The 24,086-nt window shown below is 64.4% G+C and overlaps 8 protein-coding genes across 8 annotated transcripts; 3 read left to right on the forward strand and 5 right to left on the reverse strand.

The window, feature by feature from the left end:
• Window positions 1-915: 915 nt before the first annotated feature.
• CHLNCDRAFT_140841 (hypothetical protein) lies at window positions 916-3,154 on the reverse strand (the record flags this gene model as incomplete). The annotated part of the gene is made up of 7 exons (XM_005850943.1): window positions 916-1,028; window positions 1,188-1,337; window positions 1,479-1,688; window positions 1,850-1,901; window positions 2,273-2,476; window positions 2,603-2,782; window positions 2,906-3,154. The coding sequence occupies 7 exons, from the start codon at window positions 3,152-3,154 to the stop codon at window positions 916-918; spliced, it is 1,158 nt and encodes a 385-aa protein (XP_005851005.1).
• Window positions 3,155-3,405: 251 nt separating this feature from the next.
• On the forward strand, window positions 3,406-4,571 carry CHLNCDRAFT_140842 (hypothetical protein; the record flags this gene model as incomplete). Its single annotated transcript, XM_005850662.1, has 5 exons — window positions 3,406-3,519; window positions 3,621-3,668; window positions 3,976-4,107; window positions 4,270-4,375; window positions 4,459-4,571. 5 exons carry the CDS (start codon window positions 3,406-3,408, stop codon window positions 4,569-4,571), a joined length of 513 nt encoding a protein of 170 aa, XP_005850724.1.
• A 1,700-nt stretch (window positions 4,572-6,271) lies between these two features.
• CHLNCDRAFT_140843 (hypothetical protein) lies at window positions 6,272-7,936 on the reverse strand (the record flags this gene model as incomplete). The annotated part of the gene is made up of 3 exons (XM_005850944.1): window positions 6,272-6,686; window positions 6,828-6,935; window positions 7,110-7,936. The coding sequence occupies 3 exons, from the start codon at window positions 7,934-7,936 to the stop codon at window positions 6,272-6,274; spliced, it is 1,350 nt and encodes a 449-aa protein (XP_005851006.1).
• A 637-nt stretch (window positions 7,937-8,573) lies between these two features.
• CHLNCDRAFT_140844 (hypothetical protein) lies at window positions 8,574-10,131 on the forward strand (the record flags this gene model as incomplete). The annotated part of the gene is made up of 6 exons (XM_005850663.1): window positions 8,574-8,697; window positions 8,892-8,956; window positions 9,077-9,154; window positions 9,326-9,385; window positions 9,639-9,739; window positions 9,942-10,131. 6 exons carry the CDS (start codon window positions 8,574-8,576, stop codon window positions 10,129-10,131), a joined length of 618 nt encoding a protein of 205 aa, XP_005850725.1.
• A 1,026-nt stretch (window positions 10,132-11,157) lies between these two features.
• Window positions 11,158-13,914, forward strand: CHLNCDRAFT_34232 (hypothetical protein; the record flags this gene model as incomplete). Its single annotated transcript, XM_005850664.1, has 10 exons — window positions 11,158-11,334; window positions 11,457-11,520; window positions 11,642-11,799; window positions 12,008-12,144; window positions 12,291-12,452; window positions 12,651-12,803; window positions 12,982-13,093; window positions 13,274-13,369; window positions 13,541-13,614; window positions 13,782-13,914. The coding sequence occupies 10 exons, from the start codon at window positions 11,158-11,160 to the stop codon at window positions 13,912-13,914; spliced, it is 1,266 nt and encodes a 421-aa protein (XP_005850726.1).
• Window positions 13,915-14,712: 798 nt separating this feature from the next.
• Window positions 14,713-19,763, reverse strand: CHLNCDRAFT_50446 (hypothetical protein; the record flags this gene model as incomplete). The annotated part of the gene is made up of 8 exons (XM_005850945.1): window positions 14,713-14,874; window positions 15,107-15,829; window positions 15,992-16,260; window positions 16,379-16,505; window positions 16,651-16,747; window positions 16,870-16,991; window positions 18,223-18,375; window positions 18,777-19,763. 8 exons carry the CDS (start codon window positions 19,761-19,763, stop codon window positions 14,713-14,715), a joined length of 2,640 nt encoding a protein of 879 aa, XP_005851007.1.
• A 741-nt stretch (window positions 19,764-20,504) lies between these two features.
• On the reverse strand, window positions 20,505-22,193 carry CHLNCDRAFT_140847 (hypothetical protein; the record flags this gene model as incomplete). Its single annotated transcript, XM_005850946.1, has 5 exons — window positions 20,505-20,711; window positions 20,925-21,281; window positions 21,512-21,608; window positions 21,768-21,889; window positions 22,104-22,193. 5 exons carry the CDS (start codon window positions 22,191-22,193, stop codon window positions 20,505-20,507), a joined length of 873 nt encoding a protein of 290 aa, XP_005851008.1.
• Window positions 22,194-22,663: 470 nt separating this feature from the next.
• On the reverse strand, window positions 22,664-23,861 carry CHLNCDRAFT_140848 (hypothetical protein; the record flags this gene model as incomplete). The annotated part of the gene is made up of 4 exons (XM_005850947.1): window positions 22,664-22,931; window positions 23,092-23,239; window positions 23,398-23,500; window positions 23,769-23,861. The coding sequence occupies 4 exons, from the start codon at window positions 23,859-23,861 to the stop codon at window positions 22,664-22,666; spliced, it is 612 nt and encodes a 203-aa protein (XP_005851009.1).
• Between the last annotated feature and the right edge of the window lie 225 nt (window positions 23,862-24,086).

Consider the following 24,086-nt stretch of genomic DNA (forward strand, 5'->3'; position numbering starts at 1 on the left):
GTAGCGCACGTGGCACCCCCCGCGCTTCCTTGCCTCCCATCCACCGGACCCCGTCCTGCGCTTCACTTTGTTTCGGGAGGGGCTGCTCACTGCTCATTGCTCATTGCTCATCGCACACTGCTCAACGCTCATTGCCCTATATCCCACCCAGCCGCAGGACTCTACTGCCGCCCGCGCCCCGCCCCATCTGGCCGCTTGCGCGCCCCATCCCCCCTCGATGGGGCCCGCCCACACCGGGGCCTCCCCCCTCCCGCCCACTGCTTTCTCAACGGCCCCGAGCCGGGGCTGCCCTCATTGCATACATAGTGCGCCTTTCCCTGCTTTTCTAGTGACCTAGCGTTCCGCACTGCCGTTTGGCCAGCCCATGCTCCCGTACCGTTGCGTTTCTCCCCAATGCGCCATGCCACTTTGCCAGTCATACACACGTTTCGATGCGTGCCCTGTCAGCTGCTTGCGTTGCATGTCGCCTTGCTCCACCCCTGTTTTATTGCTTTCTCTGCTTTCGCCCGGTTCCCGTCCCGTTTCGGCGGGGAGTCTATGTTGCAAGCTAGTTCTTGCTTTACCAGACTTTAAGCCCACACAAGCAAGCAAGCAATGGATGCTATCAGCAGACGCTTCTGCCTTTTCAGCGCTGCTGTTATGCCTGCTGCCGACGAGGCGCAGCATGCAGTTGATTTTCCTTCAGCGCACCACTTCAGCGGACCGCCTTGGTCGTTCCCTTTCTGTTTGTCTCTTGCATTGCGAACTGTTGACGTCAGCCTGTCCTATCATTGTTCTGGGGAAGCCGCTGTAACAGACAGCTGGGTTTGCATAGCAACAGCTGGGTTTGCATACATGTTCATTTGGGGAAACAGAGCACCAAAGAGCATTTAAATACATCAGCCGGGCGCAGCCTTGGCTGCTTACAAGCTTTGCTTAGAGCTCATGTATCCGCCGCGCCTCCAGCAGCACAGCCTGCACCTTTTCCAACGGCTCCTCCCGCAGCAGCACAGGGTCAAACTTGTCGGCTGGGCCCTCCCCCAGCACCCCTGCAGGGCACACCACGTGCTGTAAGGTTGAGCTGGACTGCATGAACATTGCTGCGCAGGTGCCCCAGCGGCTGCTGCTGTTGGCCTGCTGCCACTGCTGGCCCTGCTGCTGGCTCGGCTACCGCACTGGTGCTGGTTCCAGCTGCTGGGCTGGCTCACCCAGGAATGTGTTGGCCACGCTCTCCCCCAGTGCTTTGAGATCGTATCCGCCCTCCAGCAGCATCACCAGCCGCCCGCCGCTGAGCTCATCCGCCAGCGCCTTGGCCCGCGCCCCCAGCTCGTGAAAGGTGGCAGACCTGAATTGCAGGCCTGAGCTGGAGGGAGGCGTGCACAGGGCAGTGGAGCTTGTTCTCACTGTGGCTTGCGCCAGTACCATTCGGCGCCGGCGTGCACCAGGAAAGCGAGGCGCGCGGGAGGCAGCGGAGCCACAGCCTGGGCCAGGCCGCCCACCTGCCAGCGGGTCGCGCCAGTGGGCGTCGTATCCGGCAGACACAAGGATGATGTCTGGCCGGAATCTGCGAGCTGCCGGGGCCACCACCTCGTCGAACGCCGCCAGCATGGCCTCATGCCCCGAGTCCCCAGGCAGCGGCAGGTTGATGGTAGCTCCTTCTCCCTCCCCCGTCCCCACCTCGCCAAGCTTTCCCGTGGATGGGTAGATGCCTGCAGGGGGCGGCTGGCTTCAGCTTCTCCTTTGGGGCATAGCAGAGCAGGAGGGACGGCAAGGCCACCCACATGCCAATGCCAACGACCGAATCTTCTGGTGCAGAGCAACAGAACCTTGCCCAGCCAGAGCACCAGCTCCTGTGCCAGTTGCGCCTCACCTCCCTGGTGGCTGCTGATGAACAGCACGTCTGGGTCGCTCTCGAAAAAGGCCTGTGTGCCATTCCCATGGTGAACATCCCAATTAAAAATTTAGCACCTGCAGCTCCTTAGCAGTGCATGCGCGACACGGCAGTTCAGTAGCGGCTGGGCAGTCCAAGGCCAGTTTGCGTGCACCCCTGGCCGCGATACGTACACGGCAGGGCAGTTGGGAGGCGGTTAGGGCATGTGCAAGCCAGCGGGCGCTCTGAGGCAGGGCGACGGCATGCATCCGGCAGACAGAGATCGACCGGGCAGAGCCACGCCTCAGGCGGCCAACGCCCCATGACACATCAGCAGCAACAGCAAGTTTGCAGCAGTTTGGTTGCATCGCTGGCTGCCTCCCCGCCCACCATACAGCCCCACCCGCATGCCCCCCGGCGCACCCGCTGCAGGCCGTGTTGCTTCTGGGCGTGGCGTGCTGCGACGGCCACATTGCCAAAGATGCAAAACCCCATGGCCTCGCGGGGTAGACAGTGGTGGCCGGGCGGACGGCAGACAGCAAAACCCGCCGGCACCGCCCCAGGGTCGTGCTGCTGCTGGCTGGCCGCCACCACGTGATCTACCAGCGCTATCGCGGCACCCGCTGCCTGCACGGCACGGGCGCAGGAAAGAGGAGCACTTTGCAAGCAGTAGACAGGCAGGGCCCAGGCATCAAACTGGGGAGCACCAGCAGCACGAGCAGGGCTGCTGCTGTCCCGCCCCAGCGCCCGCACCAGGCACGCATCGCTGCTGGTGGTGCCCGTGACGTAGGTGGGCGCCCACTCCACCTCCACAGTCGTGCCGCTGTCGGCGCATTTGTCCGACACACGCTGCAGCCCCGCCACATACCCCTCCCCATGCACCAACTGCAGCGCCGCGCGCTCCGCGCCGCCAAACCCCGTCAGTTGGACCACCTGCAGGTTCCAATGGGCATCATCGTCATACTCATCATCATCAGTAGCAACATCAGGAAATGGAAGCAGAATGAGGATGGCTGACCCTCCAAATCAGCAGGCTGAGCCAGGTCTGCACCACACCTGGTCTGTGCGGGCCGTGAGGCCGTGTGTATCTAGCGCCTCTAGTATGGCTGGCACTCGCGCCGCGCACTCTGGGTGGCCGGGGTAGTCGTGGCCTGGCGCCCCGGCAGTGGCATAAAGCAGCCGGGCGCTGCTCAGGGTGCTAGGCGGCAGCAGCAGGGCGCTGGCCACGACCCGCGCCGCCGGCCCTGCCCCTCCCACCACATGCCTGCCTCGCGCCGCTTGCACCGAGGCTGTGTGTGGGATCATCTGTGGTGGCCAGCAAGCTCGAAGCCAGCAAGCTCCAAGCCGTTCTACTGCAGCTGGTTGTGCTCAGCGGGATGGGGGCCGTGGCACACCGTTGATAGTGTGTGGCAGGCCCCAATTGCGATTTTTATTAATTGTACGCAGTTCTGTGCCTCGTGCTGCGATCGTGCTGCGGTGGAGGCCGAGCCTTTGATTTGCCGCTTTCAGTCCCTTTGAGCAGCACAGATCATCGGGGAAGTCTGCACACAATCGGCATGATCGACGACACCCTGGTGGACCATGAGCTCTTTGGCGGGGCTGTGGGCTGTTCGTTCCCGCAGCGCTTCATAGATATCTCCCAGTTCAGGCCCGTGCCAGACCACCAAGAGGTGAGAGGCCGCTGGAGACACCGCAGCCGTCGGCGGCTGCGGCGCTGCCGCCACTGCCGTGCTGGCAGTTGCCAAACCCAATTGGTTGGCAATTGCTGCAGGTGTTCTCCGATGCCAGCCTGGACCAATCACTGGTCATCGAAATTGTGGTGAGTAGCCGCGCCAGCCGCTGCAATCATGCATGGCGCCGTCCTTGTCTCGCGGTACCTCTGTGCAGACATCAGCTCGATCCTGGGGGAGCATCAGGGTGGGAACAAGGTTGAGAACAAGGCAAGGGAAGAGGAAGGAGCGGTTGAGTGTGATGCCACCCCCTCTGCCGCCATTGCAACTGCTGCCGCCCCAACCTCCCGCCTCCACCGTTTCTTACAACAGGAGCACCAGCCAGTGGCAAACAACGATGCCGCAGCTTTTTTCTTTCAAGACCAGGCACAGCACAACGACGCTCAACACGCGCAGGTCGACGAGCAGCGTGTGCTGACACCCCAGGACATGCCCCGCCTGCCACCAGACTGCTTCAAGGCGCTGGTCGTGGGCCAGCAGGCGGTGGCCAAGGGACAGCAGGGCAGCAGCGCGCTGAACAAAGTGCAGGTGGTTGAAGGGGTGCCTTGCATCGGCTGGGGGCGCTCCAGGGGTGGCCGCAGCGGTACGCTGCATCACAGAGCAGCACTAGGCGGTGCTCTGCACTGCCTCGCTCGATCCTGCCTGGGCGCTGCGGCATCTGCCGCTGCCTCCGCCATCCCTTTGCTGCAGATCATCCTGTGCTGCGTCCGGCTACCGCAGCACGGCAGCGACCTGCTGATCACCCTCAACTCTCCGATCTTCATCAGCGAAAAGAGCGCAGCAGCGCAGCATGCAGGTATGTGGACGCCGCTCGTGCAGATGCCTTGCCCCCCTGCTCACTGTACCCGCCCATCGGCGGAGCTGCCTTGCGTGATGCAGGTGCGGGCTTCAAGGGCGCGCACCTCCTGGCGCCGCTGCTCTTCAAGCAGATCATCGCCTCGTTTCGAATCAACAACTGGGGGCTGTTTGGCGGCCGACCAGCACCGCAGTAGGCGCGGTCCGGCGACACGGCATACCGCCGGTCGAAGCCCGCTTCGGTCCTGGGTGGACTGTTTTGCTGCTGTGCTGCTGAAGGTTGGCTTCCCATGAACAAAATCGTTGTTTTTACTGTTTTCTTTTGGCTGGATGTAATGGCCGGCAAACCACAGCACTAGGCAGCGTCATGAAAAAGGGTTGCCTCCGCCGCATGCACATCTGGGCAGCCGAGCGTGTTGCGGAAGTGCAGTGCTCGGAGCGGCGACAGGCCCAGCAGCAGGGCCGAACAGCGCTGGCAGATGGCCAGCGTCAGGCGCCACCAGGCAACCGCGCAGCAGGCACCCAGGGCCAAGCCAGCCACCACTTGGCCAACCGTGTGATAGCCCAAATAGACGCGACCAGACGCCACCGCTGTCGTCAGCGCCACTAGCCCCTGCACCTCAAGCAGCTGCACTGCCCGTGCCAGGCTGTCCGCCATGCTCCCGCCGCCGCCAGCGCGTTTTCGGGCCGCTGACGCCGTCACTTTAGCTGCTGAGGGGGCGCCGGTCTTGGAGCCCCTCTGGCGCTGGCGGTGCAGGAAGAGCAGGAGGCAGGTGGTGGCTGCAAAGGCCATCACTGTAGAGTGGCTGCTGGGCATGCCATGCTTGTGGCAGTTTCCTAGTAGGAGGCACGTCTCCGCCGGACGTGACTGCTTCACCGCCTTCTTGATGGCCGAGCTCAGCGCTGCGGGCAGGGGAGACGTGGGGAGCAATCAGCAGCAGGGAGTTTGTTTTTGCGGCAGCGGGGACGGCAGCGGGCAATAGAGCTTAGCAGAAGTCTGTGCAGCAACTTGCTGATACATGGACTGTAAACCTCCACAACAAGAAGCAGGCAGCAGCAGCGGTGCGCAGGCTGCTGCAGGCTTGAGCCGCCGCCGCTGACCGGAGACCAGTAGCAACCCCAGCAAGACCAGCGTCATGTGGAGCTCTCGCCGTGCATGCACCAGCACGGCGACATGATAGATGACGAAGTATGGGCTCGTGGCGAGAACGGCGAGTCCCTGACCAAGCGTGTCCCCCGACGCAAAGCGAGCGCAGGCGATGCAAAAGCTCTTGAGCGGAGCCTCCATTGCATGCACCGATCCAACGCACCGTCTGATCGCCTGATTGCCCCTGCTGTTTCTCTGCTGCGCCGCCCGCCGCCAGCGAGGCTCCTCGTTGCACCGCGCTTTGCTGCCTTATCATCCCCTGCTCTGGTAGCACATTAGTGTCATTCTATTGCCTGTCACTCATGGGCAAGAGTGGCAGGCGATGCGCGGCAGGTTTCTTCAAACTCTGGGCACTTGGGCGGTGCCACATGGTCATGGCGCTGCCGGTTGTTGACACAGCGGGCAGTTTTGATTGTAGCTGTTTAACACTGCGAGGAGTAATACTGCAAGGAGCGAGTGAGCATGGTAAGGCAGTTCAAGGAAAGTAGATCGAAATGGGTAAGAGGAGCCGAGGCGCAACACGAGCTGCCGCCTCTGCTGTGCAGGAGGAAGTTTTCAGAGCAGGAGGGAGGGAACACAAAATGGGGTGGAAGCACTCATGCGTGCATGCATTGGTGCATTAGGAAAGCATTGCAGTAAAGCGTAACTTGTTCGTAAGCTGTTGATTGTACATGGGTGTCCAAGCTTGCTAAGAAGGATGCCTGCCCGAGCAAGCTGGGTGCCTCCCTGCGGAGCGTCCCCGCGCCACGCTCAGCTGTTGTTGGGCGGGCTGCCATCTGCATTCAGGTCTGCGGCATGCACCATGATGTCCAGTGCCCCCACGCGCTTCAGCTCGCTGCCGCAGCGCTGCAGTTGCTGTACATCGGTCGCCCGGCTGGTGGGAGCTTCTGCAGCTACACCCTTTGCCCTGGCGCCGCGCGGCTGCTGGCGCCCGCTAGACTGCGCCGGCTGCGCGCCGCCGCCCTCCCTGCGCACGCTGCTACTGCACAGCGAGGTCGACAGCGACTGCAGCGCCTGCGCCGCTGTCTTTTCCTCCTCCTCCGTCGGTGCTGCCGCCACGCCGTGCTCGCCACCCTCCGGGCGTGGCACTCCAGGGTTGAATGTTTCCCATGTGTTTGCTGCGCACATGTCTTGCATCCACCGCCTGACATCCGCCACAGGAAACCTGCAGCCAGAAGGGCAGCAGCCATGAACCTTTGGCGGCCAGCCACTTCTCTGCAGCCCCTCCTCCCTTTTCTCTCTGCAATTCCACCCTCCCACCCCCCACCACCAAACGCCGAATCCTGCCGCCAGCCGCCAGCCTCACCAGTACTTGGAGCCGTCGTCCCGGAACTGCACCTCCACCGCCGGCACCTTGCGCCCCTGCTCCAGCTTGTTCACCCACCCCACAAACAGCTGGTCGGGGTCATCCACGCTGCAACAGAGGGTGGCAGGAGCAAAGGTTAGTGAGGGGACGGTCCCAGGGAGCCGCAGGGTCAGGCAGGGAGGGCTGATAGTGAACCCCAAAATGCAGGGTTGGGGGCAACGGTTGGTTGCAAGGCAAAAGCAGCAGTCAGCGTGAGTACGGTGAGGGCAGTGCTGCACTCACTAGAAAATGGCTCCTGGCACCACCACTGCCCTGTGCAGCACATCGGCATACTTGGAAGGTCTGTGGTGGAGCGGGGACTTGGATGCCCGGCCATCTGCAGCAGCAGCCGACTTGCGGCGCTTGGCAGCAGGCGCGGCTGCTGCTGCGGCATTGCCTGCGCCAGCGGAGCTGGCGTGTCGCTTGCTGCGTCCTGCCGATGCTGTTGGCGTGTCCGCCGGGCCCAGGCGCGAGCGGCGCACCCATGCACCGTGCGAGCCACTGTGCGCCGCCTCTGGCTGTGCCTGGGAGGTGGAAGGAGGGCCGCTCAGGGTGGCTGCCGACTTGCGCTTGCGGCTGCCTGCTGCCTGCTTTCCGGGCCGTGGGGCGGCGGCAGTCTGCTGGTCGCGCTGCGCCTGCTGCTCTTGCTTCACATGAGATGCAGCCTGCTCCGCTGCCGCAACAGCGGGTGCCACAGTGGGTTGCGGCGGCAGGGACTGCGCCTCGGTGCTGGCGCCATGATCCTGCTGCTGCTGCAGCTGGGGGTGCACCAGGCCCCTGACATTGCTCTGGTCGCTGCAGGCGGGCTGCGGCGCCGGCGGGTGGCCCGTGGGCGTGTCTACGTGATCGTCGGCTGATCTGGCAGCGATATCATTCCCGATGGCTGCTGGCAGCTGGTAGCCCGTGCCCGCTCCTTCGCCACCAGGATCCATGCCCGCCCTGTGCTGCTGCTCCAGCTCCACAAGCAGGCTGTTGCTCTGCACTCGAGCCAGCTGGCAGCCGCCGGCGCGGGAGCGGCGGCGCGGAACCGGCCGGGGCGGCAGGGAGGCGCCGCCCAGCCCAAGCACCATCTCCAGCAGTAACGCACCCTGCAGCACAGTTGTGGCAGGGCTGGTGATTTCTGGCAGGGGTAGAGAGAAGAACAAGGCGGGGGAACACTCCGCCGCGGTCACACCGCCCGCTGCTGGCCTGTGGTCGACAACGCAGCTGCCTTCGCCGGAGCTGGCTGAAATCTTGGCCCACAAAGCGTAAGAGAGTGCCACCGGCGGGGAGGGAGCTCGCAGAAGGGGCAGTGAACCCGCTTACCAGAGGTTGCTACGGTTAAGGGGGAGCTCCAGCGTGTCTTGGAGATTGTGCTGCCTAGGTGAGAGTTGGCGGAAAGTGGAGGGGTTGAAGGTTCAGTACCGACCAGAGAAGAAGCAAGAGGCAAAACTTCTCCCAAGGGAACTGTACCTCCCTTGCTGACTGCCTGATGGGCCACGGGGTTCAGAATGCGGCGGCGGGGGCGGGCCGCGTGGACATGATGACGCGCCCCGTTGTTTCTGTACCTGCAAGAGGTACAAGGAACGCAGCAGAACCACAGCGCTTGTCGCCAGCGAGCCCGCCAAACACAGATCAGAGACAGCCCGGATCCGGGACAGGAGCCTGTTGCGTTTCTGGGCACACTCGCCCCCTTCCAGCCCCTGGTGTCCCCGCTGAGCGCGACACATGACGCCAGGAAGACTGCTGCTGCAGCTAGGGTGCTGCCTGGTGCTGGCCGTCGCTAGCCTGGCCACCCGCAGCCACGGCCGCCCCGCCTCCGCCCCTGAGGGCGCGGTCGTCACCTTGACAGGTAAGCAACGCAGAACTGGCTGGCAACACCAGCTATTCTGAGATAAGCCACTGACAAAAGCAGCGTCCAAGCCACTTGCTGGCCCAGATGCCGCCTCTCTTTCTCACGCTCGGCTGCGGCACCTAGCGTTCGACTCCGAGTGCATTTGACCCGACCACCACCTGCCTTGTTCTGTACTTGCTCTCGCCCTGCAGACCTCAACTTCGACGAGATGATGGCCAACGGCAAGCCCTGGATGATAAACATCTTTGCCCACTACGTGAGGCCCCTGCCAGCCTGCCAGTAGCCTGCTGCACTTCATTGCGGCTGCCTCCCTGCGGTGAAAGTGTTTCCCACCTGCCTGCCGTCGCTGCCGCTGTTGCTGCTCCTGTTGCTGCAGTGCCAGCTCACACACGAGATGGAGGAATTGTTTGAGAAGATCGTTCACCACCTGCACCCGCACATCAGCATCGGCAGGGTGTGTTTTCGTTGTGCTGTGCACATCTTTGTGAACTAGTGCCGCTGCCGCCGCTGTTTGCTACTGCTCATGTGCGGCCATTGTCGCCTTGCGTGTCCACTGCTGTGCTGCCCTGCCGCCAGGCCGCCTGCGCACCCACTCATACAGCGTGCCGCGCCGCGGGCCGCGCAGATTGACGGCACAGCAGAGCGCGGCCTCATGAGCCGGTTCCAGCTGCGTGGCTACCACGCCGTGTTCCACATCAACAGCACAGAGACGCGGCAGTACTGCGAGGGCCACGCCTGCGAGGGCCCGCTCCTCTCACACAAGCAGGCAAGGCGGGCCGCAAATGCGACGGCGTGATGAGGTGCCACCAGGGAGGAAAAAGCTGACAGGGCAATTAATGTGCGAGCGGAGCCTCCCTTGCCACCAGTCGCTTCCGGCACAGCAGCAGCAGCAGGGTGTGGCGTGACCCTTGTGCTTTTGACCCCGCTCCTGCTCGCAGCTGATCAAGTTTGCCCGGGAAGGGTGGAAGGCGGTGCAGCCGCGCACCGGCTGCACCTCACCCGTCAGCAAGTGCGGCCGCACGGTAGGGCAGATCACAAAGTGAGCATGGGATGCAAATGCAAATGCCGCTGCCGTGGGATGCGATGCTGTTGGAAATGCCGCTGTTGCCTGTTCCAGGTGCCTGTGACCAGGCAGCAGGGCAAGGCGAGGTGCGTGCAATGCATGCGCCGAAGCAGCCATGTCTGCCGCCACACACACCACCGCCTACTCCCTGCGGCCTGCCGCCGGTCCTGCTACGCAGGCTGCCTGCCAGGATGAAGGACACGTACTCATACCTGCACAACGAGCGGCACTACTCTGACCTGACCCTGTTTGCTGGCATGCTGGCAGTGCCGGTCGCCATCGGCCTGAGCTTCATCTGCATGCTAGACGCCTACTACTCGCGCCGCCCGCTGGCCCTGCCGCCGCACGTGCACATGCACCACGAATGACGCGGCGGGGTGCTGGGCAGCCCCGTGCATTCCTGTTTCCATGCCTGCTGCTCCGTGTTGCTGCTTAATTGCTCGCTGCTTTGCTGCCTTGCGCTGTCGTTTGCTGATGCCTCCGTCCAGCGCCACTCGGTGTCCCGCCACCCCGATGCTGGGCATGCTCTGTTTCTTCGCCTCCCTCCCCGCACTCACCTGCGTTCTTCTTTCATTTCTCGACCCGACCGTGTTGTACCACCAGCTTCCTTTGTGTGCCGCCTCGCCCCATTGGCGTTGTAGTATGTTGAGCGTGCTTTAACAGGGAAGGCTCGTGCTGGTGGGCAGGTGTGGTGGTAGCGGGAGTTTAGCGGCTGCACAGCCATTCAGTCGTCGCCAGAGGCGGCCAGGTGGCGGCGCCGTCAACATTCCCATCATGCACAGATCAGCCCCAACGGCGGTACATTTCCTTCAATTGCATTCCCGGCTTCAACTCGGGTGGCTGGCAGCACAGGGGATGGCCGCAACAGGCTGCTGCTTGCGAGCCGTAGCCCGGCTGCACACCAGGTGTGCACAGATGTTTTCAAAGTACATCACGCATGCAGGCATATGCTAGCAGGGCACGCGTGCAGGCACGCCGCCCACCATCTGCCGGCCTAGTGTTGTTTCAGGGTGTCGAGGAGCGCCACTGCCAGCAGGCAACTATTCAGGTGCACCGGCAGCATGGCGATCTCGCCGGAGGCACCCAAGCCGCAGCAGCAGGAGAAGCCGGTGAGCCTGCCGCCGCCGCCGTGCTTGCTACGCCGTCTCGTTCACCAGAGACAGTGCTGGCAGGGAGAGGTCCCTATGTCGAAGCAGCGCATCTTGCTGTCTACCTGCAGGCGCGCAAGCGCCGAAAAATGGACCCCATGCAGCCGCCGCCGCCCGCGTCGGAGTTCCCGCCTTGGGAGCCGCGCCCATTTTTCCGCTTCGAGCTGTTGCACACGTGGGTTTGGGGGCTTCCCTTGCTAACTTGTGCTGGTGTTCATGATGTGACGAGCCCACCACCGCACAATAATGCGACGCTGCGGCACCCTAACCGGCACTGGCTGCCTCTGCTCATCTTCTCTTCCGTGCACTCAGTCGACGCGGCTGCACCCTTCTGGGTTGCTCCACAGGTCGGCAAAGTCTGGGGCGCGGGTGGGACGCATCCACACGCCCCACGGCATCATCGACACCCCTGGATTTGTGGCGGTGGGTGCAGTGCCAGCACTTGCCGCAGCCCCGGCGCGTTGTTCCTCCCTGCGCCGCTGGCGTCGCCTGCTACGGTGGCTCCACTTCGATCTATCCGCCCATGCGGTTCCGCCTTTGTGCAGGTGGGCACCAACGCGGCGCTCAAAGCGGTGGATGGACCCTGGGCAGATGCAGGCACGCACCGGGGTGGTAGGGACGGCGATGCTGAGGAGGGCGCCGCTGGCGGCTGGGGGGGTTCGGATTGAGACGTGCCCGGTATCCCTGCCATGCTGCCAACCCTGCCTGGCTGCGCCATGCTGCGCCGCAGAGGGCCAGCAGCTCATGTTCTGCAACACCTACCATTTACTTCTGCACCCGGGGGCCGACGTGGTGGAGGCGGCCGGCGGCCTGCACGCCTTCATGAACCGCCAGCTGCCGCTCATCACCGACAGCGGCGGCTTCCAGGCAAGCCGCGCCTGCCAGCCTGTGGGCCAGCCGGCAAGCCTTGCAGGCCAGCCAGCTGCGCAACGACAGCGTGCCCGAGCACACCTGCCATCCTGCCAGCCTGTCAGCCGTACCCCCGTCCTAGCACACCTGCCATCCTGGGCCTGCTGCCATCGCTGGCGCCCGCTTGGCGCCCTGCCTTGCCTGCCTCGCCCGGTCCGACGCGGCCTGACTGCCTCCCGCCTCGCAGGTCTTCTCGCTGGCTTATGGCACGGTGCACGAGGAGGTGAACAGCCTGAAGCGGGGCAGCGGCAAGAGCCGGCACAAGCAGGAGCACAACCTGGTGGCCCGTGTGTCGGAGGAGGGGGTCACCTTTCGAAGCTATCGGTGGGCCCGTGCGGCAGTGGGGTGGGGTAGTGGTGGTGGCGGTGATGGGTGATGGTGTGTTTGTGTGCGCCCTCCCTGGTGCCCTGCCCACCTCGCCCGCGCTCCTCGTCCACCTTTCCCCGCCACCTGCTGCTGTGCCCTCGCAGCGACGGCGCCAGGATGCTGCTGACCCCTGAGAGCAGCGTGCTGGCCCAGAAGCAGCTGGGAGCTGACATCATCGTGCCGCTGGATGAGCTGCCGCCATACCACACAGAGCCGCAGGTGCTGGCTGCCAGCCTGGCGAGGTCGCACCGCTGGATGGCACGCAGGTGGGGCTAGAGGCAGGGCAGGGGCCAGGGGGCGCAGGGGGCTTGGTCGGTGGACAGAGACAACAGTGTGTTGGTTTCAGGAGCCGTCGTGCTGCTCTACTCCGCACTTGGCCTCCCTGCTTCCCTGCCCCTGGCTCCTGTCTGGCACCCTGACCGGCCCAGCCATCGAAACTGCCGCTCCTTCTCCCCTGGGCGCAGCTTGAAAACGCACCTGGCCGACGTGCGGCAGCAGGCAATGTATGCAGTGGTGCATGGCGGCCTGTCGCTGGAGCTGCGCCAGCAGAGCATAGACTACCTCACCTCCCTTCCCTTTGACGGGTTTGCAGTGGGGGGCAGCCTGGGGAAGGACAGGTGGGCTGGTGGGCGCCCGCCTGGCGCGCCGTGCCCACCCGCGCTCTCGCCGGCGCCGCCCCTGCTGGCCGGCTTTCCTGTCCACGCCACTGCCGGCGCCGCTGTGCATCGCCCCTGGCCCGGCCACCAAGGCTGCTGCGGGCGTGGCTGTCGCTACCATGCTGCTGCCGCCATGCAGGGGCGACCTGTTTTGGCTGCTGGAGCGGATCATGCCTCGCCTGCACGAGCGCGGCACCGGCACCAAACCCGTGCACATCCTGGGCATCGCAGACCCGGCCAGCATCCCGCAGGTGTGTGTGGGCAGCCTGTCGGGGAAAGCGCGGTGCTGGGCTGGAAGGAAGCAGGGCAGGCTGGCCTTAGGTGGTGCAGGCAGGTCGGCACAGCGCGCTGTGTGTCCCCCCCTGTGTTGCCTTGTGTTTGGGCTGTGTTGCATTTCGGCCACACCTCTGCCAATGCCAATGCCCCCGCAGCTGGTGACGTATGGTTGCGATACGTTTGATAGTTGTTACCCAACTCGGGTGGGGCGCCACGGCACAATGCTCACCAAGGACGGCCCGCTGCGGGTGGTGAGCTAGGGAGGTGACGGCACGGCAGTGTGCACAGCCCTGCTGCTGCTGCTGAGCTCCTCGCCGCTGCTCGTGCTCCAGGCCGTTGCTGGCCAGGAGGGCAGTCCTTGTGACAGAGCCTTGCCTGTTCCCGCAACGTCCGCGTGTCCTCTGTTCCCTTGCCTGGTGCAGATCAGCGGCCTGTACAAGACCGCCTTCCGGCCGCCGGTCGAGGGCTGCACCTGCCACACGTGCCGCACGCACAGGTGCGGCCGCCCTGCCCCCGGTGCTCTCCCTGCCTGTGCACTGCGCTGTGCTCAGCCACCCTCACACCAGCATCAACACGATCACCATGGGTGATTGTATCGGCACACACGCCCACAACTAACCACTAACCGTCCCTGTGACGACCACCCCCCGCCCGCTGCTGCAGCCTGGCATATCTGCACCACTTGGTCAAGGCCAAGGAGCCGCTTGCTGCCAGCTTGCTGACCATCCACAACGTGCACCACATGAATGCCATGATGGCCGGGCTGCGGCGGCAGATCTTGGCTGACGAAATCTGAGCAGCTGACGACATCCGATCCGCGGGGCGCTTCCTCAGTCGGCTCACTGTCGTGCCACTACCCAATTCACATTTCATTCGCTCCCATCCCCCCATTGACACTGTTTCCTGGCGTCTGGCGGCGCTTACAATGAAATACGTATGCATGACAGGCAGGCGTGGTGGTACAGCAGGACACGTTGTAATAGACAACACAGCTGCTCTGGGGGTGCAGGTGTGGGGTACAGAAGTGTAGAAGGCGTCGGCGCCTGGTTATCATGGAAAGCACGGCCAGTACACAGGGAGGCAAAGGGCAATCCGTCAGAAACGTTGCATTTGCAGCAGGGGTAGGCCGCAAGATGCCCACATAGCTTGGCACGCATTCAACAGCACGGCGCTTTGCAAGGCATCGCCAGTAGGGGTAAGAAATGCAAGCAGGCTTGGCAGGCAGGCCATACGCATCGGGCGTGGCATTCTCATCAGCTTCAAGCACAGTGTGGGTTCATGTAAAGGAAAGAAGAAAGGGTCGGCACGGAGTCAGCTGGGGTGCGGTTCAGAGGGCAGCAACACACATCTACGCTAGCTAAGTGTGAATTGAATAACTTAGGGCAGGAGATTCAGCACAAGGGAGAATGCCAGCCAGCACTAGAGAACAGGCCGAGGACTAACAAGGCGTGAGCAATGGACCAAGGCAGCTGGGGCCAACGCAGCGCTGAGTAGAAAGGGGAAAGTAAGTATCGGCGGCCCCGAGGACCGCTGGGGACCGCCATGGCGGCCCCGTGGCATTCGTGCGCACACGGGCGCTGGAGCGGTCTTGATCTCACTTCTTCCCAGTGAAGAAGTTCATCCAGCCAGAGAAAAAGTTGGTGGGCTCAGGCTCTGCCGCCTCCTCCTCCTCCGGGCTGTCCTCGAGAATAGCCAGCGCTGGCGACACGACACCCTTGGGGCGCGGCGGCAGCTCCTCCACCTCCTCCTCCTCCTCCTGCAGGCCAGCCACACAGGCGGAGCCGGCCAGGCCAGTCAGGCAGGCCACAGGGCAGAGCAAGCGCTGGCAAACACTGCCTGCCACACAGGCAGCAGCGCCAACAAGCGGGGCGCCCCGCAGCCACGCAGGTGCCTGGCGGCAGCACAACCCGCGGCAACAAGTGGGAGCCAAGCGGGCACAGAGCAGCGCAGGGCGCCACCTCAGCGCTGAAACCACCAAGGCTGCGCACCTCCTCCAAGGCTGCCTCAGTGAGCACCGCCACGGCCTCCTCCTCCTCCTCAGCGTGCAGCGCGCCGTTGGCCACCAGCTCCGTCAGCGCCGCCACCGGCAGCGCGCCATTGCCGTTCTTCATCAGCTCAGTGATCACCGTGGCCTGGACCGCAGCTGCCTCCATGGCAGCATCAGGCGCTGCCTCCTCCTCAACCACCTCAGCCGCCACAGCCAGCTCGACCTCAGGCTCCTCCTCTGGCACTGCCACAGCCTCCTCCTCGGCAACTGCTGCCTCGGCGGCCACAGGCTCAGCCTCCTCCTCTGCCACCGCAATCTCCTCCGCGCTGACAGCCTCGACAGCTGCAGACTCGGGCTCGGCCACCTCCTCTGCTGCCTCCTCCTCAGCAGCCGCCAGCAGCTCCTCTGCGGCGGCCGCCGCCGCCTCTGCGCCGCCAAGCAGCTCCACCGCAGCAGCCAGGTCCTCCAGGGACGGCTCATCTGCCACCAGGGCTGCCTCCGCGCCCGCCAGAAGCTCCTTGGCGGTGGCCACGGCATCCTCGGCCTCTGGCACGTCTGCAGGCACTGCCACCTCCAGCTGTGCCACCACCTCTGCCACCTCCTCCTCCAGCTCAGCCGACTGCGCCTCTGCCAGCGCCACGTAGGCCGACTCCACACACTCGGCAGGCTCCTCTGCTGGCTCCTCGGCAGGCAGTGCCTCCTTGACCACCTCCTCGACCTCCTCCTGCAGGAGCGGTGACAGCAAAAGCCAGACGGCCAGGCAGTGAGGCAGACGCAGGGGAAGGTAAGGCTTGCGCAGCAAACAGGTACGTACGGCATGCGATGATGGGCTGCCAGCAGCAGGGTAAGCAGCGCCCCGGTAGCTACACAGAATGCCAGCGCATACCTCCACAGCCGCAGCTGCAGCCACGGGCTCCTCAGCAGCCAGCACCTCGTCCTCGTCCTCGCCCTCCTCCTCCTCGGCAGCAACTGCCAGCTGCTCCGCAGTCTCTGCCACCAGGGCCGCCTCAACCTCAGCAGCAACAGGCTCAGGCACTGGCTCAGGCACTGGCTCAGGTTCGGGCTCGGGCTCAGGTGTGACAACTACCTCCTCAGCCACTGTCATCACCTCCTCAACCTCCGCCACCACCTCCTCCACCACCTCCACGGCGGCTACTGCAGGACAGCATGAGAGCAGGCGGTACAAATTGTGAGACCAGCGTTGGGAGCCGTGCAGGTACGGCAGGGCACTACTCAATCCAAGCACACCGCCAGGGCAAGCCCGGGGCCTCACCTGCTTCCGGGGCTGGCACCGCCTCCTCCTCCACAGCGGCCGGCTCTTCGCCCAGCACAGCCTCCTCTTCAGCCAGCGGCTTCACCTCATGCTTCTGGCCCAGCCAGTCATCCAGCACCAGCACGGTCTGCAGAAGCGGTGGCCCAGCAGGCACAGCGTAGCAGGCATAGCTTTCAATACAGGCCAGCCGGCGGGAGGCGAGCGCATCAATCCCAGACCAAGGTGCTGCAGACGGCTGTCATGGGTGGCCCAAGCAAGGGGGGGACAGGCACCTGGTTGCCCTCGCTCAGGGTCAGCACCAGGTTGCCGCCGGGCTGCCAGGTCACGGCATCGCCGTTGGAGATGATGTACTTGTACTCCAGAGGCTCGCTGCAGTACAGGTGGCAGTACAGGCACATTCAGGGATGAGCAGCAGAGGGTAGGCGTGCCAGTGATGATGCCTAGCAGTGGTAGGGTGCGGCGCCAGCAGCGCCGGCCGAGTCAATGTTCACCCCACGGGAAGCTCCACCTCTCCCTGCCACACGCTGCCCTCGCTCCACTCCAGCTGCAGCGGGGTGGCTGGGTCCCAGCCCGTGAAGGAGCCGACGACAGCCACCCGCTCGCCAAAGCGCGTCTGCAGGCAGGGCGCGGAGCAGGTAGGGTTGTCAGCGGAGAAGGGGCGCGGCTGGTTCTTGAAGCGGGGTGGCTGCCAGTCAGGGGTCGGTCAGTCAGTATGATGGAAGATCAGGCCCAAGAGTGCCCTGCACAGCTGCTTGGATGAACTGTGCTGCAAATGGAGACGATGGAATTGGGGTGGCTGACGCGGCCTCCAACGGCGGCTGTGCCGGCAGCGGGCGGAGGCGGCGGGTGGCCATTCCTCTGGGCCCGCCGCCCCCGGCACAGTGCAGCGTTCACAAATCAGAGCCCCTAGGCCCGCGGAGCACCACCAGGCGGCCTGTTCTGAGCGATCAGACAAATTGAACAGAGTTGCAGCAGCACTTGCCGGGTGCTCAAATGCGAACTTTGCCTTCACGGTGGGCCCGGTGCCGCTGTCATCCTTGAATCCTTGCACCAGCAGCACCCGCGGGGCCCGCCGGAGGCCTGGGCGGCGTGCAGGGAGCCTGCCGCCTGGCGCTCCCACGCAGAAGGGCTTTGAGGCCGCCTGCATGGCTGTGGGATCCAGAAACACAGATAGAACTGCTTACTGGCGCGGCGGGATGAGCGTGGGGTTTTTGAGTGGGCACTGCCGGGGCAATGCGGTGGAGCGTGGCAGGCGCCCCAAGGTGCACAGTGTCGCTGCTCACCAAGCTGAGCAGTAGTCTTGCAGTCCATCACTCTGCAGTTCTACTTCTAAGCAGGTGCTGATCTGCCCATGACGCAGCCACCCTTTGGCAATGCAGCAGGTGGTGGAGCACCATCAACCGGTGTCCATCACATTTACAGGTGTAAAGGCCCTTGGGTTAATGGCACAAATACCAGAATATAACACCGTCCTGCCGAGGAGAAGTAAAGCTCATCAATCAGATACAATCAGGCAGATACACACACGCGGCGCGTGCTCTGTATGATACATAGCGCACGGGGAAGGGCATGCAAGGGCTGGCTCCGAGGCCATATTCACCCACGCAGTAGGCGCTGCAGGCGCTGGGTCTCTGCCTCCGCCTCAGACAACAACTGGAGCCAGGCTGGACGGAGGCCGAAGCCCGCTTGCAGCCGCCGCAGCTCCACTAGCGGCGAGGCAGCGCCCTCACTCAAAGCTGCTGGCTGCAGCAGGCGGGCAAAGGCTGCGTCGGAGAGCGTGCATACATCCAGCAGCCGCATGGCTGCTGAGCTGGCGCCTTGCCTGTGCCTTGCCTGTCCTCCACCTCCTCATGGCCTGCCACCAGCTGCGCCACAGCAGCAGCCCCCTGCTGCTGCTCCAGAAAGAGCAGCCGGCACACCAGCTTCTCTGCTTCGCAGGTGGTCATGCTGCCAGGCAGCCGGTCATAGACGGCGGCCGCCGAGAGCCTCAGACAAGCCTGCAGCACCAGCCGTGCCGCCAAGTGGGTGGGCGCGGCGAGGTCGTGGCACAGCAGGTGCGGCCTCTGCTGCGCCAACGCCCGTGGATCCGCCACCCAGCACAGCCGCAGCACATCCAGCGATCGCTGCCAGTCCCGAGGCTCGGCCAGCAGCAGCTGCGGAACCGCATGCACCATGCCCCTCGCCCGCAGCCTGGCCAAACTCCTGCATTGGGGAGATGGGAGGGCTTTGGAGCAGGGTCATTTGTGACATCCATGTCAAACGATTTAGCAGCACTGGCCTCCCGCCACCGCTTCCCATGCCACAGCAGCTTGCCCCGCCGCCAGCCGACAACCCTGCCAGGCCCCCTCACACGCTGCCCTCAGCTGGTCATCCCGACACCTTGTCAGTGCGCACTCACGCTGGCCAGCTTCCAGGCACGCTGCTCCAGTTCATAGACGCAGCAGTCGACGGCGAGCGAGGGAGTGCGGCACAACACGGCGGCAAGCAGGTCACCGCCCCCGCCCAGCTCCTGCTGCAGCACCTCTGCCAGCTCTGCCAGCTCCTGGGTTTCTGTTGTAAGTAGCAGCGGGTCGGTGTGTAGGGCCGCAGCCAGCTGCTCCGGCGCCAGGCCCAGCTCTCCAAGCCCGACAGCACGCCGCTGCAGCGTGCGGGGGCTCAGCGCCAGCAGGGCCCCCGCCCCGGGCTGCTGCCGGAGAAGATCCGCAGCCAGCTGGTGCGAGGGCGGGGCGCCAGGGCCGCTGCCGGCGGCGAGCAGCCCTGCCAGCGCCGTGAGGCTGGCCGCCCAGCTACTGCTGCCGACGGAGGAGGGGCTGCTTTCCATGCATCGCACCGCCTCACGGGCCGTCAGCCCAATCGCCATCAGCTGCTCAACCAGCGGCCCAGCGCGCTGCTCCGGCGGCCAGCTGAACAGCAGCAGGCAGCGGCGCACGAGGCGTGCCAGCTGGGGCCGCTCGCAGCCCAGGCCCAGCAGGCAGGCCGCGACGGCCGCACCGTGAGCCAACACCCCTTGCCGCAGGTGCGAGGGCAGGCAGGCCACAGCCCTGGTGAGCGCTGTGGAATCAGCGCCACATGCGGCAGACAGGGGCTCCAGCGACTCAGCGAGGCCTGGGGCAGCGGGCCTGAGCTTGCCGTGCGGCCATGCCACGGCAGCTGAGGTCGTGCGGCCGGTGCTGCCGTCGCGCCCATGCACGCTGTCACCCCTGCCGCTGCTGCTGCTGATTACAGACCACCACCAGCGTGGGTTAGAAGTGCTGCTGACGGCAGGGGGATCCTCCCCCTGCAATGATGGTTGAAGCCGGTGCGTCTCAAAGGGTGCCGGCGCTGCCCCGCTCGAGCGCTGGAAGGCGGCCGGCGTTGGCGGGGCGGCTGTGCGCCCTCTGCTCATACCGCTACCCTGCGAGCACCACAAATTCGGGGGATGCCTTGATTGAGACGCAGCCAGCCCCGCGGGGACGACATGCGTGGGAGGCACGCAGCCTCACGTGCTGGTTTCGGGGCGAGCCCCGAGCCGGGAAAACGTGAATTGCAGAACCTTTAAGGGTCCGCATGGTCTCGGGCGTAACGCCTCCAGCAGCTGGACGCGCGCCGAGGTCGTCACCACGTAAGACGCCACAAGCTCACATCATGTGAGTCTGGAGTGGCTGAAAACGCGTTAAGATCAAGCAAGCCCCGTGCCATGAGGCCAAGGAGAAGCATGCCTTGAGATCTTGCACATTGGCGCCAGCCTGGCGACCCGCTGCAGCTGGCCACCACGGGCACCCCCAAGAGGGGCACATCTAGATAGATACTTGCATGCATTGGCAGTGAGGGGTCAACGGCAATGAAAGGGACAGGCTACCTGAAGGAGTGAAACGTAATTAGTATACAAAACAGACAAGGGGAGCAATTTGCCCATTCGAGCAAAGTCGCAAGGCTGAATATATCTATGCATGCATCAGAAGAGTAGGCTATCACGATACAAACAAGAACATGGTCGCTACCAGTAGGAGGACACGTCAAATTGCAGACGGGTTCATTTCACATCCGTTGGCAATGCTGCATCAGGCGTCCGCCGGCGGCGGCCACGCACTGCACAGGCGGCGCTGCAGCAGGCTGCCGCCGCTTCCCGGAGGTGCCACCAGCAGGCTCAGCGGCGCCTGCTGGCCAGCGTGGCCAGCGAGTCAGCAACAAAGTGCAGCACCGTGGCGGCGCGCTGGCGCAGGATGGCGAGGCCGCCAGCCACCAGCGGCCCCACGGCGTCCAGGGCAGCAGCCACCAGCGCCACACACACCACCAACGCGACCACGGGCATCGCGGCCGAGGGAGCCTTGTCCCGCGCACGCAGGGCCGTGGCCTGCACAAAGGCAGAGGCGGTGACTGTGAGTGAGTTTGAGCTGGAGGGTGACGCGGCACCTCAGGATCAGGTGGACGAGACTCCAAGCTGAGGAAACAGAGCAAACAGGATGCGACTGGGCCCCCTGCCGGCCAGCCCCTTGCTTGCCTTGAGCTGGGCGGTGGTTGCTTGCAGGGAGGACACGGCCGCCGCTGCCACAGCCGGCATGCTGACCGACGCCGCCTTTGGAGCTGCTGCCGCAGGCTTCGTCAGCGTCTCGTTGGCAAGCAGTGGCGCGGTCCCATCCTCGGTAGCTGTCATAGCTGCCGCCTCTGGCCCCTCCTCCTCTTGTTGCTTCTCATCAGTGGGCGTCGCCTCGGCTGCCTGAAATGCCTGCTCCTGCTCTGCTGGCACCGGCAGCTGCGTCTCCAGCACAGCCGCCACGCCATTGGCCGCTATGCTGTTGACAGCCGCGACCAGCTCCACTACAGCCGCCTCTGCGCCCTGGGCCGCAACCTCTGCCTCCTCCTTGGCAGTTGATGACTTCACCTCGTGCTTCTTGCCCAGCCAGTCGTCCAGCACCAGCACAGCCTTCAAGAAGGGACGCGAGCGGTGGGCGGGTGGGCAGGGAGGTGGCGAGACAGCCATCGAGGGGATCGGCAGCAACACGCCCAGTGAGCCTCGAGGCAGTGTGGGAGCTTGCAGGCCCCACAGCAGGCAGCAGGCAGCCCGAGCGGGACTCAGGTGTCAGGGCAGCCCAATGCGAATGCCAATGTGAGATGATGGCAGGCGATAAGCAGCTGGCAAGAAGCATATCGCACCTGGGCGCCCTCGCTCAGGGTCAGCACCAGGTTGCGGCCGGGCTGCCAGGTCACGGCATCGCCTTTGGAGATGATGTACTTGTACTCCAGAGGCTCGCTGCGCAGCACAAACTGGGCAGGTGCGAAATATGAGGAATTTAAAAAAGCAGCTGAATGTGACCAGCAGCAAGAAGAAAGACGAGGTTGAGAGCAGCAGGGAGCGGCCTGTGCTCCCCTGCCTTACAAGCGCCAGGCGCTGGCGGCGCCCGCCACTCACCCCGCGGGCACCTCAACCTCGCCGTGCCAAAGGTTGCCCTCGCTCCACTCCAGCTTCAGCGGTGTGGCGGGGTCCCAGCCCGTGAAGGAGCCCACGACGGCCACCCGCTCGCCAAAGGCGGTCTATGGGAGGAGGGGCAGGGTAGCAGCAGGTTGGTGTGGGCGACGGCGCGGGCGCCAACCGCCTGCTGCCGGACACAGCCCTGCTCCCATCACCACTGTCGTTTCCAATCACAAACAAACGTCGCTCTGAGGGACACAGCACCTGGAGCGGAATTTCGAACGCGATTCGTGTGTTGGCACCAGCAGCCGAGCTGGCTCCCTCCTGAAAGCACACCACGCGGCTGGCGGTGCGGTTGCGCAGGCTAGGCACCGCCAAGGGCCGCCGCTGGGCCACGGGCCCCAGGCAGTGCCTGGTAGACAGCATGCCTTGCGCTCTGCGAAGTCTCAAAGGAAGAGGCAGATGCTATGACACAAGGGAACGAAAACTGGCAGCCCAGGAATGCCGAGCAAGAGTGGTGGAAAGGAGGCACGGCGGCAGTGCGAGAACAGCTGCCGCCAGCTGGGCCAGTTTGCACGCTGCCACCATCTTTTCATGTTTACACGCGCCAGCATCATGAAGCACACATACAAACATGCAAACTCGAAAAATAAAGTAAAGGGAGTTCAGGGCTTCTGAAAGCCACCGTTGTGGAGAGCAGTGCCAAGCGAGCACGTTGTTTGCCGCCGCGAGTGGCGGGGCGGCGATAGACACAAGGAATTGGGGGCGGTGGAGAGGAATGCGCGTACAGAACTGCCATGCGCTAGATGCAGGTTGCCAGCAGGCGGGCCACACAAGCAGTCCATGCGTGGCGGCCCATTCCACTGCCGTGCCTGAGCTGCTCCCGAGCCGCCCGGTCACAATAAACCCCTCTCGAGGAAGAAGTCCAGGATCCAGCGATTCGCTTCCTCCATTTTGCGCCTAGAAGGCAGGTGGCGTGCGTCAGGGATCACTGCCGTCTGGCAGTCTGGCAGGGCTGCTGCGGCGGCGGCGGCAGCCGCTTTGCCCGGCCAGAATACGTCACGCTCGGCACAGATGACAAAGGTGGGAGCTGCCAGGCGGGCCAGATCGTCGGGAGGGAAGCCGCCGTGGCCGCCGGGGAGCTCTGGCCGGCGGACAACATGCCTGCAGGCTCAGGGGTGGGCGGCCACGCAGCAAAGTGAGTGAGACAGGCTTTTACATGCATCCATGGCTGGCCGCGGCGTTGGCGGAGAGTGGCAGGCCGCCTGCCAAACAGCCAGCCAAGCAGCCCCGCCACCAGGCCGGCACAGGACCCTGCACTCACTTCCATGTCAGAGGAATCAGCTCCCAGTCCGCCGGCACCGGCTCATCACACATCCCCGACAGCGCCAGGCGGGCGGTGAAGGAGCAGGGCAGCAGGAGGTAGAGCAGCGAGGGCAGCACGATGCGCAGCAGGAACGAGGTCAGAGAGACTGCACGGCGCGGAGCGGAGCAGCCCAATGAATAGCAGAACAGCACGCTGTGCGGCGCGGCCCCAGCCTCTGCACGCCGCTGCCAAGCAAGGAGGAATGGGCCACCAGCGCTGGACCCTGTGCCCACTCGCTTCCCCTGCAAGGCACCACCCCCTCACCTGGGATCAGCCCTCCAGGCACCAGCAGTACCGCCCCGCGTATCGCCTCTGGCGCCACCGCCGCCAGGTCAATAATCACAGCCGCCCCCAACGACACGCCCCCCTGCAGCGGAGGGGTTGGGGCTGCGGCAGCAGAACCGGCTTGTGGTGGTGCCAGCAGCCGCCGGCCCCCGCAGAACTTCCAGGCCCCATTGCCCATGGCGTGAAGTGGTAGGGTCCAGCAGAGCGTCTTCCGTCCTGCTGCCAGCCTGTAAGAAGGCAGGCAGGCAGGACGATGTGGAGAAGAGTGTGGATGGCGGCAAGGCAAACGTGCCTTGTAATTTGGTTAGTGATGAACAGATGAATGGTTCAGCTGCCTCATGCAGACCAACCTGGTAGGGCAGGTCTGGTACATAGATGCGGAAGCGTTGCGATAGGACCAGCGGCTCCAGCATGCGAAGGATGAAAGGGGCCGGCGCCCCCATTCCGTGCCAAACGACCAGCGGCTGTGCCGCCGCCGCGGCTGGCCCGCACACTAGCACATGTGCTGAGCCATAGCTGGTCTCGACAAACCGCTCCTCATGCTCGTATGGCAGTACAGCCAGGACTTTGTCATACAGAGACCTGATGGCTTGCTCGCCGGCAGCGCTGCGGTAAATGGTTGGGGGGCACTGCCTGGCGGGCGGCGCTGGCGGCGGGTCGGCCATCCC

This window comes from Chlorella variabilis, assembly GCF_000147415.1.
Source record: "Chlorella variabilis unplaced genomic scaffold CHLNCscaffold_3, whole genome shotgun sequence".
NCBI classification, from domain to species: Eukaryota; Viridiplantae; Chlorophyta; class Trebouxiophyceae; order Chlorellales; family Chlorellaceae; genus Chlorella; species Chlorella variabilis.